Here is a 14,945-nt window from a genome sequence, read left to right on the forward strand (position 1 = left end):
AAACAAAATATCAGAACAGGGGTTCGTTTAAGGGATCTAAAATGAGCGTTTATTGCGTTTCGACGGTATTTTTTGTGAGACATGAGAGCACCTCAGACTTATCGAATTGCATTCTGAATACGAAGCATGTCTTTCTGATATCAAATAATTTTCATTTTTGAAAATCACAATATAATACAAATTTTATGACAAATTATAAAAATTTGATATTTTCAAATTTTGATATATAACAGTCCTCGAAGTAAATTATATAAATCTAATGACATATTCTTAAAGTGTATGTAGCAGGGAGGAAAAGCCGACGGTCAATTGAAAATTTTCACCTTTCATATTGAAGATATGGATTTTTTTCCCAAAAAGACCTAATTTTTTTGGTGTTTTAGGAAAAAATCCATATCTTCAATACGAAAGGTCAAAATTTTCAATTGATCGTCGGCTTTTCATCCCACCTACATACACTTTAAGTATAAATCATCAGATTTATAAAGTTTACTTCAAGTACTGTTAAATATCAAAAATATCAATTTTAATGATTTGCCATAAAATGTGTATTAAATTGCGAATTTCAAAAATCAAAATTATTTGATATCAGAATGACATTCTTCGTATTCAGAATGCAATTCGATATGTCTGATGTGCTCTAATGTCCCAAAATAAATACTGTCTAAACGTTCATACCCCAGCCCTTAATCGCGCTAGAATATTCAATTTCTTAGATAATAGACCTACTACAATACAACTACAAAATGATTCAGAACATTTCTTTTTTGCTACATTACAGGTTTCCATATCATTGATTAAAGACACACAAGCGGCAGGTGCATAGAACTCGTTTTCCAAAGATATATTGATTGCACAGGCAAACAACTCCGAGTACCTTCGCTTTCGGTGTTTTATTGTACAATTTATGTTAGTTGTATTATGATAAATAAATAATCCTATTTCCGCGATGCGCGATTCTCCCCCCCCCCCCACACACACAAGATAAGCTTCTGGAATTTTTAAAACCCATGTTAAGCAAGTAAAAGCCTCGCCAGTGCCACCTTGTCTGAGCCGCGCCATGTATTTGCTTTCAGCCAATGGCGTTAAAAAAACTAGGACAAAGCATTATTATTCATTACTCAAATATCTACAATTTGTAAAGCTCTATTTAATGTTGTGGCAAAAAACATTGTATGACATATGGTGAACAAACCGACCCACATTTCAGCGATATAAATACAAGCGAAGTATTAAACACAAACTTGTCATGGTAATGCTAAACCGTTTGTCTCTCAAAATGGCAAGGTGCTATGCGAATTTTAAAGAAAACAAGCTATGTCCTACGCAAGATATTGTAATGTGTTAATCCTACCTTTTCCTGGTTTTGACCACTAATAATATTTTTCTGATAACTAAAAAAAAAGGTTATAAAAAAGGCCCCGTTTTCTTGTGACGATCTTCTGTTTACCGTTGATGATACTGGTTGCTTAGCAACGCGGTTGCCAGTTGGTTTTCCAAGACGATCGTCAAATGCGTGACTAAGATTGTATTGCCCCTCGTCCCTGTTCATGATGTTGTCTTGCTTCCTGATATGAATTGCCTCCTTTATCCATCGCTTATATCTGTCCGCCTCCTTGCCTACTACCCTAGCCTCTTCCCAGTCTATGATGTGATCTTTCTCCATGACATGGTTTGTCTGTGATGGCTGATTTGTTGACCTTTGATTCTGATGCCTTTCTGATAGCTCTGGTTCTTACTGTAGCCCCTGCTTTCTCTGCCTCTGCCCGGTGCTCTTCCGCTTACCAAACTTCCTACCTGTCTCACCAACATACATAGATTCACAGTTCTTACATGGAATGGAGTGTATGACATCCGTTTGTGTAATCCCAAAGGAAGAAAGTGTCGATGCCTTCACCATGTTGTCAAGTTTTTGCATTAACAGTTCTGTATATAACTCCTCTCGCTCAATTTCTTTTTTCCATGTGAATCTAAGGCCAATAATACATCATTATCAAGAATACCTTTTGCATCACTATTCGTGTGTCCGTCAGTGTCATTTGAACAGTTCAAATCATATTGGAAGTATTAAGGTCAGCAACTATTTTAAACTGTTGTGATTTGGTAGTTTACAGTATCTTGCTTTTCTTCGAGCTTTGGCAAGAATTGCATTGATCATTTCATAGCGAGCGTGTAAAAGAATTCAAATATCACAGATATACTTTTGTAGGTCCTGTGGTTCTTGAGTTATGTTGTAAAGAGAGCTGAAACGACAACACTTTGTATAACGTACATAACTTATTAACACAAATAAATCAAGCAAGTTTTCAAGCAAGTATATAATTTGTAGAATGAACTTTTGCAAAACATCAAAGTGTTATATTTCAATAATATGTTGATTTAGATAATGAAAAACGATTTTGTTTGTTGCTTCAACCAGCAATACCTCGTCCACCCTTAAAGCTGCACTATGGGAACCTTTATGTATTAGTGGTGTTCAAGGTCATATACTGAGGTCAAATGTCATTTGAGAATAGTTTTCTATTCAACCAAACAAAGCTGCATTATTGGTACCTTCATGTATTGTTGGTATTCAAGTTCACACACTGATGTCAAAGGTCATTTGAGGTCAACTTCTAAATATGCTGGTCTCACCTGAGCAGTTCAAATCCAATTGCAACCATCATTACTCCGTTAATAAGTTCATCAGGATTGTCAATAGATATCATTTGTAAAATTTCTTGTTATCAAATATTGGGTAAAATGATGTTGAAACATTCATATGATGACGTTTCGTGCTACATCGTAGCACTTCCTCAAATCGACTGACCAAATCTCCCAATCCTCGTCTGATTCCTGTTGTAGCTTGACGTTGGTGGTGCTGTTTGGGGCTTTAGGAGCTGGTCATAGATATGCGACAGGAAGTGATTTCCTTAATCTCGGTTTAGTGTGTTGGCCCCCCTTTTCCGTATCCAAATAGCTTCTTTTATGTGTTTTCTGTTTCTATTGTTCCCATTCAATGACATGATTGTCCTCCGCCACATGATCTGTGATGGCGGATTTGTTAACTTCTCCTGAGACTGATGCCTTCCTCTGTGCTCTTGTGTAAGCCTTAATAGTTGAGGCTTTTTCCGCTTCGGTTTTATGTTCTTTAAATCGTGTACCAAACACTCTAGAGATCTCCCATTAAATGTTGCAACCGTTATGGTAGATAGTTCTTTTGTAACTTTTATTTGCTTCATATCGTAACTCACAGGTGGTGTGTACGTGCGATGTATTTTAACTTTACAAACAAGTCAACAGGCATTCCAGAGCGCTACGTTTCCAAGATATCGAAAAGTGGATCAATTTTAACTTAAACTGTTTGCCTTCCTTATGACGGACACTTATAGCTGACGCAATTCACGAAATGTGATGTAGGCATATCTCTTAATTAAATCAGCATCTACCAGGGGTATTTAGGGAACGATGACACGGATCTAAAATTCTTTTTAAAATGGAACTCTGTGCTATTGAACTTGAAAACTTATGTTTATTTACCCTTGATTGAATTAGAATGTCCCTCTGGTTTATCAGCTCAAACATATTACTTATCCCATGCCACTACTTTCTGTTTGTACCGATGTAACATTAAAAAGATAATCACATTAAAGACGGTAGAAAATATAGATTATTCTATGCTATCGCTTTCTTAATACCGTCTAGTCTGACAACATCCGTGATAGTATATGTTTGCACAGCACTGAAGAACTCAATTGGGACTGCAGATTCTGGATCTGACCACGAAACATGATGGCTAATACGCTCTCGATTTGCGGACGAGCCGCTATTAAAATCATTGAGAAACAACATGAACTGAGCCTTTTTGTTTTGGACAATCGAGCAGATTGTCTAAATTGGTTAAACTTCAACCTATTTGATATCAGGCGTCGTAGAAAAACATACGGTAGTTTGTTAGCAGCGTTAGCACGACAATCCCCGCCGTCAGCATGCTTGAAGGCGTGAACCGTCGTGACAATCCACGCCGTCAGCATGCCTGAAGGCGTGAACCGTCGTGATATCAACGTGTTCATGGATCCTTTTCGACGTCTACATGCGATTGATGGATGCTGGGTAATGGAAGGTAGCCTAATTTGATTTGATTTTTGAATCCATTCGGATTCAAAGATTTGGAATACTAGTATTAACATATAATGAGTGTGCTCTGCAATCCACAACACTTCAACTTCTTTCCGGTGTCAATGCGCATCTGCTAAGCTCAAAAATATTGATTGAAAACTGTTATTGAATGCATCTTGTATGAGTCTATTATAGACATTTTTATAGAAACATGCCAAACATGTTATAAATGTAATACATACTGCTGGCTACTTGTTTTTAATTTTGGTAATACTTGAACATCACTTGTCTGGCATTTAGGATCATGTTCTCAACATTAAGCCGGTACACTCTCTTACTTATCGACATCTAAGGCAGAGAAAAGTGATTTTAAATGACATATAAGAAGAAAGATTGCTACTTGATCATCCTGTGGCTCATATTCATTACGCACGAACCATATATCTTCAAGTTCTTAATGTACTATTTCATGTCTTCTGAGATTGTTTATTTTCGGCGATAATATTCACTCTGTCATATCCAACCCTCTTTATTCAATTATAGAGTTTTTGTCTGGCTATCAATATCATATTATATTTTAGGTCACTTCACAAGATTCTATCCAATCCCTTGTAGCGCACTCTTTACTGTTCGTACTGAATGTTACGATGGGTTCCCGTTTCTTTAACTTACCTGGTTATTAAGGTAGACGAGGTATTGTTGGTCGAAGCAACCAAAAAAAAATCGATTATCATTATCTAAATCAATATATTATTGAAAATCAACACTTTGATGTTTTGCTAATGTTCATTCTACAAATCATATACCGTACTTCGAAAACTTGCTTGATTTATTGTTGTGAATGAGTTATGTACGTTTTACAAAAGTGTTGTTGTTATAGCCATCTTTACAACATAACTCAAGAACCACAGGGCCTACCAAAGTATATCTGTGATATTTAAATTCTTCTACACACTCGCTATGAAATGATCAATGCAATTTTTGCCAAAGCTCACTACCATTTGCAAGATGCTGCGAACTACCAAATCGCAACAGTTTAAAATCCGGGTTTAAAATAGTTGCTAGCCTTAAATGAAGCAGGCAATTTCTCTTCTAAACATATGTATTAAATATTGCTACTACACAATAAATGCTAAATCCTGCGATTTAAGGTTAGCCCAGGGTTTTTCATGCGCTTGATTTCAGAGGGCGTAAGTTCATAACAGAAACAGCCATGCAGAAAATGAACAAGCGTACCGGGACGTAGGCCTACTTATAAATTATAGAATATCGATCCACCATGGTCAAGACATGAAACTTGGCTTAGCTCGTGCCAGACGGAGCTAGCTCGTGAGTCGGGGGCGGGGATCATGAGGGGAGGCAACGGGCCGGATGCCGGGGAGGGGGCACAAGCCGTTTTCGGCAATTTTCATCAGGATTTTATAAATTTCAAAATCGATTGCACGCCCCCATGAAGCTACGCCATCCGTTTGGAAAATGTGTTGATGCTGATATAATATTCCCCTAATTACAATGTAATAGGTACAACAATAACATCAACAACAATATCAAAAAGAAATTAGTTGTAAATCGAATTTGGGAAGAATATTCAACAAGACAGACTTAGCAGGCCTACAAATTTCTGAATTATAAAGTGAACAAGAATCAATTACTGCAGTTCAGTCAGCGAATCAATCATATAAAACTAAAAAGAAATGAGCAAGAAAGAATAAAGAAAAAGTGAAAAAAAGAAAGTGAGAGAAAGAAAAGAAAGAAAGAAAAGAAAGAAAGAAAGAAAGAAAGAAAGAAAGAAAGAAAGAAAGAAAGAAAGAAAGAAAGAAAGAAAGAAAGAAGAAATGAAAGAAAATAAAAAAAGAAAAGGAGAAAGAAAAGAGGGAAGAAAGGAAGTAAAACTGAGAAAAGAGGGAAAATTCAGCCACACGGGGACTCGAACCCACAAAAATGATTCATAATAGATTCGTAGTTCAACACTAGCTTCAATTTTGAGTGAAAATCAAATGGGATAGCAATTGGCAGAATGTTTAGAAATAATGTAGGGTTTACTTTAACGCACAAAATACGCGTATTTACGCGTTTAGGCACTTTGCGGACTCCTTCAAATCCAAACTCCCAAAGTCCAACGCGTACAAAATCTTGAAAACGTACGCGTTCAAATATTGCAAGATTTGAATAGGGAAACACCCGATATTGTGCATTTATTCTCGGCTTTTGGCATGTAGGATCCATTCCCTTTTTGTCAGGGTCGATCCATGCATGTTTTAGTGATTGCGAGTCTCAATATTGTCAATTTGAAATTTTGCAAATTGATTTCGGGTCATTTTTTCTGTTTCAATGATGCTCCAAATGGTTTCAATTTAGCAAATTTTACCCTCTCAGGGGGAACACCCCCATTAGACACCCCATGTCAATTTAGGCACTATGTTTAACCCAATTTATAGGCCTACAATAATAGGGGAAAAGTGACAACGAAAGGCTTCATGGACCGTCATTTCACAAATTTTTGGCTTTTTCAACTGTTCAAACTTAAATTTTAAACAGTATAGTGACAAAATGGTTATAAATCGACAGCTACCACCACAACCGGTAAGCTTAACCAACTGTTAAGCTTACCGGTTGTGGTGGTAGCTGTCGTCGATAAAGCATCGTAAGTCTTGCTCACAGTCTCGGTCTCGCACACACTTAAACTAAGTGTTATACCCGATAAAATGATGTACTTTATAATAGAATTTCCTACCTTCAAATGTCGCCAATTGAAATTCATTGTGTACTCATTTAACCTGAGTCTGAAATAACCAACATATTGGTTAAATTATGAACAATGAAATGACAGACTTGTACCCGAGTCCACCTCGTCCGAGTCCGAGCCGAGCCGAGTCCAGCAGTATCCGAGTCAGAGCCAAGTCCGAGTCCTTTTGCATCCGAGTCCGGACTCGAGTCCATGTCCAGGGGGTCGAGTCCGAGCCAAGTCCGAGTCCAGGAAATTTCTGACCTGAGTCCGGACTCGAGTCCGGCTCGAATCCGGACTCGGACAGAGTCCATGTTTAAATTAAGTTATAGGTCTATATATTAAAGATTCCAAATAGTAAGTAATGTTTGAACTAATCCCATCATATATACATTCACTACTGATCACTTTGTTACTGTTACTAGTTTTAAGAAAAAGCAATTCACACAGAAATGGAGGTAGCGAATCACATCCGTACATTTAGTATATTAACTTTAATGAATAATATCAATCAACATATTACATACTATAGTTACTACAGTTACAGCAAGTCAGTGTTGTAGGTCTCGAGACCGGCCTCGGTCTGCAATCATAACACTATTGTGCTGGGAGGACATTTACATATTACGTATATAATAGCCTATTGTGCTAACATTTTCATTATCGATATCTATCAACGCGGACGACTTTTGATGTTCTCTGCCGTAGCTGGCACACTTCCATGGCACCATAAAATTACATCCGAGTTCCGAGATTCGTTTGATAAGTTATGCATAGACATCATGTGCATATATTGAGGGGTGGGGAGGGGTGTTTTGTTTATTTGTCTGAAATATAAACGATACATGATGATGTAGATGATTTGATTATGAATTAGATTATTCCCCGGAAAGCACAACCCATACCTCTCACCTATGTTCCCTCCGCCACCTATATATAACCTCCTCCCTCCCCCCTCCCCACACTTGATATCGACTCTTCCCTATTATTCCACTCCACTCTTGAGCCCCCTCTCCCCCTCCTTCCCTTCCCACTTCCAATGCTCTCCCCCCTCTGTTTCTCTTTCTCCCTTACTTACCCCCTCCCCTCACACCCTCCCCTCACATCTCTCCTCTCTCTCTCTCTCTCTCTCTCTCTCTCTCTCTCTCTCTCTCTCTCTCTCTCTCTCTCTCTCTCTCTCTCTCTCTCTCTCTCTCTATTCTCCAATAAATAAATTGAATAAAAGTTATTTTAAACCAGCTTTCTATGATATTGATCTTCCGTCATGCGACATGCACATAAATAGAATTGTGTATAATAGTGTTTATATCACTGAAGTCATAATCTGTCAAGTGCCTATTGTAATGTCTGTGGAAATATTTCGATGGTCTATATATTTTCACAGTGAAATCAGCTTAGGCTAATTCGTAGTCTCAAGTCAATGCTTTCAAACTAAATCAATGCTTTCAAATGTAGACTGCTTTGTTCGACTTCTCTGCTCGTGAATATTGCACTGCGAAATTTAAACATTTCTTTTGTATACTTAGAGTAGGTAACTTCAAATCAAATAATTTTACGATCCACACCACTTATAAGAAACTGAAACCAAAACCGAAACTGACTGACACAAATGTTCGGTTTTAAACAAAAGGTAGAAACAATGAGTTCGATATCTTATGATTCAAGTGGTTAGGCAGGACAATAGGAAACCACGTGACCAAAACCAAAACCAAACCTAAAACTATATATTTGAAATGAGGCAATGTAAACAAACTATCTCAATCTCCAGAATCCAATTATGTTAAAATCTATTTTAAGCAATTTCATTTGTGCATTTGCCCAAATAATCATATAGTATACGTACCAAAAAGTAGCAACATCATGACATGAAAGGACTCCCAGCCTCATTACCAGATAATGTTAAACATGCATGGTAAAAATGTACATTCTGGTTATGAAGAGTTTTCATAATATTTTACAATTTAACGTTACAGATTTTGTTGTACATATTGTTATTGTAAAGTTTAAAAAAACATTTAACATTAACATTGGGCAGAAAACAGTTAATAATAATATTTAGACAACATTTTTATATAATATTTTTGATAATTATTATTTTAAACAATTTCCCAAAGTTCACATTAAAGGCTAAAGTTTTTAAAGCATTATACAACTTTTTGGGAAAATGTACTGTTTTCTAGCGTTTCAACATGATCTCGCAATATGATACAAACGACTTGAGTGCATTATTTCTTTGGGTGGGAGGACCTATTTTTCAAATTCCCCATACTTACACGTTATGACAGGGATAGCAGATAAAGCTACACGCAACTTAATGCACCATGATCAAAGGCGCATTGCATCATAGAGCTTTATGAGTATAAGTGCATTCTTTTGTAGCTTTTGGGGCCCAATATCATAGGCGTAGATCCGGGGAGACAAACCCCCTTCCCAATTATTGGAGGGGGGTAATCCCTTCTTTTGCCAGGTCCACACAATCATGCCCCTAATGTTGACGCCTGTATGTGGGTTTCTGACCATATTAACCTCATACATTGTATTTGGCCATTTTAACCCCAAAAGTGCCAATATATATTCCACTTTTGCACCATATTTCATCATTTTAGCTTCAATATGGCATTTTTTTTCGTGCGCATTTGTACCATAGACTGGTTGCCAAAAGGTGCTGGATTCACTATACTTTAAGATTTTTTTCCAACCCCCCCCCCTATGTCAAAAAGAAACCAACGCCACTGCCCAATACTATCATTTTGATGTTACTAATTATGGGTTACTTGAACTGCTTTAATTATAGGCCTAAAGTTTAACTCTTGTTTTGGTTTTGGATCCAAAGGTTTGGAAAAATAATTGAATTTTGTTATCCTTGCTTAAAAAGCTAGCACTAAAAAAGGATTATACAATATATATGACCCATCATGTACCAGTCACTGAGATATCATTATCATTTATTATTACTTTCAAGGCCGGTCACGGTCTTGGTCTCGGACCTGCCGGTCTCGGTCTTGGTCTCGGTCTCGGACCAGCCGGTCTCGGTCTTGGTCTCGGTCTCAGACAGCCTGGTCTCGGTCTCGGTCTTGGTCTCGGCTAGGCCGGTCTCGACTACAACACTGCAGCAAGTAATCATGTACTAAACAGAATAAACTGTGCAAAAGTGCAAACCACATTTCATCATACATACTAAGGCTGTGAGTAATACACAGAAAATCGAGTCTTGCTCGAAATGTGCAAACAAAGTCAGACTTTTTTGTGTCCGCCCAGTCCAACTGATCATGTGGAAGACACTGGCAAGAAAAAAGATTGAAATTTTGGCAATTATTGATCTCAAAATGGCGATATCACGGAAAATACAATTTCAACACGATTTAGGCGAAATAGGATATGCTTGAATGTTGCGCCAAAATGTGCAAATAAAGTCAGACTTTTTTGTGTGCGCCCACTCCAACTGATCATTTGGAAGATACTGGCAAGAAAAAAGATTGAAATTTCGGCAATTATTGATCTCAAAATGGCGATATTACGGAAAATGTAATTTTAACACGATTTAGGCGAAATGGGATATGCTTGAATTTTGCGCCAAAATGTGGAACAAAGTCAGACTTTTTGTGTCCGCCCAGTCCAACTGATCATGTGGAAGACACTGGCAAGAAAAAAGATTGAAATTTCGGCAATTATTGATCTCAAAATGGCGATATTACGGAAAATGTAATTTTAACACGATTTAGGCGAAATAGGATATGCTTGAATTTTGTGCCAAAATGTGCAAACAAAGTCAGACTTTTTTGTGTCCGCCCAGTCGAACTGATCATGTGGAAGACACTGGCAAGAAAAAGATTGAAATTTCGCCAATTATTGATCTCAAAATGGCGATATCACGGAAAATGCAATTTCAACACGATTTAGGCGAAGTAGGATACATGTATGCTTGAATTTTGCTCCAAAATATGCAAACAAAGTCATACTTTTTTGTGTCCGCGCAGTCCAACTGATCATGTGGAAGACACTGGCAAGAAAAAGATTGAAATTTCGGCAATTATTGATCTCAAAATGGCGATATCACGGAAAATGCAATTTCAACACGAGCTTTAGGCGAAATAGGATATGCTTGAATTTAGCGCCAAAATGTGCAGACAAAGTCAGACTTTTTTTGTGTCCGCCCAGTCCAACTGATCATGTGGAAGACACTGGCAAGAAAAAAGATTGAAATTTCGGCAATTATTGATCTCAAAATGGCGATATCACGGAAAATACAATTTGAACACGATTTAGGCGAAATAGGATGCTTGAATTTAGCCCCAAAATGTGCAAACAAAGTCAGACTTTTTTGTGTCCGCCCAGTCCAACTGATCATGTGGAAGACACTGGCAAGAAAAAGATTGAAATTTTGGCAATTATTGATCTCAAAATGGCGATATCACGGAAAATACAATTTCAACACGATTTAGGCGAAATAGGATATGCTTGAATTTTGCGCCAAAATGTGCAAACAAAGTCATACTTTTTTGTGTCCGCCCAGTCCAACTGATCCTGTGGAAGACACTGGCAAGAAAAAAGATTGAAATTTCGGCAATTATTGATCTCAAAATGGCGATATCACGGAAAATGCAATTTCAACACGATTTAGGCGAAATAGGATATGCTTGAATTTTGCGCCAAAATGTGCAAACAAAGTCAGACTTTTTGTATCCGCCCAGTCCAACTGATCATGTGGAAGACACTGGCAAGAAAAAAGATTGAAATTTCGGCAATTATTGATCTCAAAATGGCGATATTACGGAAAACGTAAATCTCAAAATGGCGATATTACGGAAAATGTAATTTTAACACGAAAATGTAATTTTAACACGATATGCTTGAATTTAGCCCCAAAATATGCAAACAAAGTAAGACTTTTTTGTATCCGCCCAGTCGAACTGATCATGTGGAAGACACTGGCAAGAAAAAAGATTGAAATTTCGGCAATTATTGATCTCAAAATGGCGATATCACGGAAAATGCAATTTCAACACAATTTAGGCGAAATAGGATATGCTTAAATTTAGCCCCAAAATGTGCAAACAAAGTCAGACTTTTTTGTGTCCGCCCAGTCCAACTGATCATGTGGAAGACACTCGCCAATTTGAGATCAATAATTGCCAAAATTTCAACACGATTTAGGCGAAATACGATATGCTTGAATTTTGCGCCAAAATGTGCAAACAAAGTCAGACTTTTTTGTGTCTGCCCAGTCCAACTGATCATGTGGAAGACACTGGCAAGAAAAAATATTGAAATTTCGGCAATTATTGATCTCAAAATGGCGATATCACGGAAAATACAATTTCAACACGATTTAGGCGAAATAGGATATGCTTGAATTTTGTGCCAAAATGTGCAAACAAAGTCAGACTTTTTTGTGTCCGCCCAGTCCAACTGATCATGTGGAAGACACTGGCAAGAAAAAAGATTGAAATTTCGGCAATTATTGATCTCAAAATGGCGATATCACGGAAAATGCAATTTCAACACGATTTAGGCGAAATAGGATACATGTATGCTTGAATTTTGCGCCAAAATATGCAAACAAAGTCAGACTTTTTTGTGTCCGCCCAGTCCAACTGATCATGTGGAAGACACTGGCAAGAAAAAAGATTGAAATTTCGGCAATTATTGATCTCAAAATGGCGATATCACGGAAAATGCAATTTCAACACGATTTAGGCGAAATAGGATATGCTTGAATTTTGCGCCAAAATATGCAAACAAAGTCAGACTTTTTTGTGTCCGCAAAGTCCAACTGATCATGTGGAAGACACTGGCAAGAAAAATATTGAAATTTCGGCAATTATTGATCTCAAAATGGCGATATCACGGAAAATACAATTTCAACACGATTTAGGCGAAATAGGATATGCTTGAATTTTGCGCCAAAATGTGCAAACAAAGTCAGACTTTTTTGTGTCCGCCCAGTCCAACTGATCATGCGGAAGACACTGGCAAGAAAAAAGATTCAAATTTCGGCAATTATTGATCTCAAAATGGCGATATCACGGAAAATGCAAAAAGCTCCGGAAAATGCAAAAAGCTCCGGAAGATGTTAAATATTGGGGGGGGCAATGGTGCCTGGTCAAAATGATTGGGGGGGGCTCAATGGTAATTTTCCATACGCATCCAAATTATTGGGGGTGAGCCCCCCCCCCCCTCCGGTTCCGGAGCCACTACTGGGTACAAAAATCCAGCTGCTTGTTAAAGTTTAATAGCAATTGGTTAGGATCAAAGCAAATACTTTCCAAGCTGCACTTCTATAGTTATTAAATCGCAGGATTTACCATTTATTGTGTAGTAGTAATATTTAATACATTATGTTCAGAAGAGAAATTTTAGCAGCCTGCTTCATTTAACCAGGGAAGAAATAAAGATTTAAAACAGGAACCCACCGTAACATTCAGTACGAACAGTAAAGAATGTGTTACAAGCCTGGGGTTACAAGGGATTACGTTTGGATTGGATAGAAGATGATGTTGATAGCCAGACAAAAACTGTATAATTGAATGAGGATAGTCCACAAGAGGTTTGGATATATCAGGCAAAGTGCGATATTATCGCTGAAAATACACAATCTCAGAATGAAATACGGTAGTACATTAAGAACTTGGATAGATGGTTCGTGCGTAATGGATACGAGCTACAGGAACAAGTTTTGGCAGGTTCAATGCTAAACGTGACGACCAAGTAGCAAATCTTTCTTCTTATATGTCATTTAAAATCACTTTTCTCTGTCTTAAATGTCGATAAGTAATAGTGTGTACCGGCATAGTGTTGAGAACATGATCCTAAATGGCAGACGTGTGATGTTCAAGTATTACAAAAATGAAAAACAAGTAGGCAGCAATATGTATTACATTTATAACCTGTTTGACATAAATGTTTCTACAAATGTCTATAATAGACTCATGCAAGATGCATTCAACAACGGTTTTCAATCAACATATTGCTCTCAGCAGATGCGCAGTGGCACCGGCAGGTAGCTTCAAGTCTTCAAGTGCTGTTCTCCTAACAAAGCGAAGCTTATCCAAGGAGTAAGGTGATGATGCTCATAAATGTGCAGAAATGTGCAGAGTGCAGAACAACAAACGGTGCAAGTAAAAAGATCTGGAGAGCTGATTTAGATAACTTGGTGAGTAGCAGTAGGCTGCAAGACCATCACTGCTGGCAGAGCTATGGCCTGGAAAACGTTGACAGATGGTGCTGCAACTGCTTCCGCAGGTAGCCTGTTCCAAGTTGGAATTGTCCTCACAAAGAAAGAGTATTTGTAGGTGTTGCGAGTAGCCAAGACTGGAAGGTAGCGTAAATTATGTGATCTTCCAGAGGTTGGGTGAAGCCTGATGTTTGGTGGAAAGCTGATGTTAACTAGACCATGATGGATTTTATAAAACATTGTACATTGAGACATCACTCTTTTAGTGGCTAACTGGTCTAATTGCAGCTGATCCAGAAGAGGTGTTACGCTTGTCTTTCGATGAAATTCTCCACAAATGAACCTAACAGCATGACGCTGGACCATTTCCAAGGGTTTTACATCACGAGCTGTGTATGGACTCCAAGCTGTGGCGGCATACTCAAGTTGAGGTCTGACAAGAGTCTGGTATGCCTTTAATTTGACATCTTTGGAACATGGCCCAAGGTTACGACGAATAATTCCAAGTGTGTTGAGAGCTTTTGTACGAATGTTTGAGATATGTTGTTTGAATGATAAGTCATTAGATATAGTTACACCAAGATATTTGTGACTTTCCGTTTTCTCAATAATTTGGTTTGAAACACAATAGCTGTTGACATTTGCTGGCATTAAAAGACATTTGCCATTTGTCTGCCCATGCAAACACTGCATTCAGGTCTTTCTGTAAGGCTACATGATCTTCTGGTCCTTTTATCTCACGATATAGAACACTATCGTCAGCGAATAGTATAATGGTAGATTCCATCTGAAAGTGTTGTGGTTTGGAAAGCACACTCATTATGTTAAAAGTATTTCAAATCTTTGAATCTGAATGGCTTCAAAAATCAAATCAAATTAGGCTACCTTCCATTACCCAGCACCCACCAATCGCATGTAGTCCGCGTCCGTCGAAAAGGATCCACAAAC

At 37.8% G+C, this 14,945-nt stretch overlaps 1 protein-coding gene across 1 annotated transcript; it reads right to left on the reverse strand.

Moving 5' to 3' along the window:
- Nucleotides 1–13,964: 13,964 nt before the first annotated feature.
- Nucleotides 13,965–14,648, reverse strand: LOC140152412 (uncharacterized). Its single transcript, XM_072174718.1, has one exon. The coding sequence runs from the start codon at nucleotides 14,646–14,648 to the stop codon at nucleotides 13,965–13,967; it is 684 nt and encodes a 227-aa protein (XP_072030819.1).
- Between the last annotated feature and the right edge of the window lie 297 nt (nucleotides 14,649–14,945).

Source organism: Amphiura filiformis, chromosome 5 (genome assembly GCF_039555335.1).
Source record: "Amphiura filiformis chromosome 5, Afil_fr2py, whole genome shotgun sequence".
In the NCBI taxonomy this organism is placed as follows: Eukaryota; Metazoa; Echinodermata; class Ophiuroidea; order Amphilepidida; family Amphiuridae; genus Amphiura; species Amphiura filiformis.

What these genes read in the sequence shown, in the direction of transcription:
- LOC140152412 (XM_072174718.1), bottom strand. Translation starts at nt 14,648, where the DNA reads ATGCCAGCAAATGTCAACAGCTATTGTGTTTCAAACCAAATTATTGAG.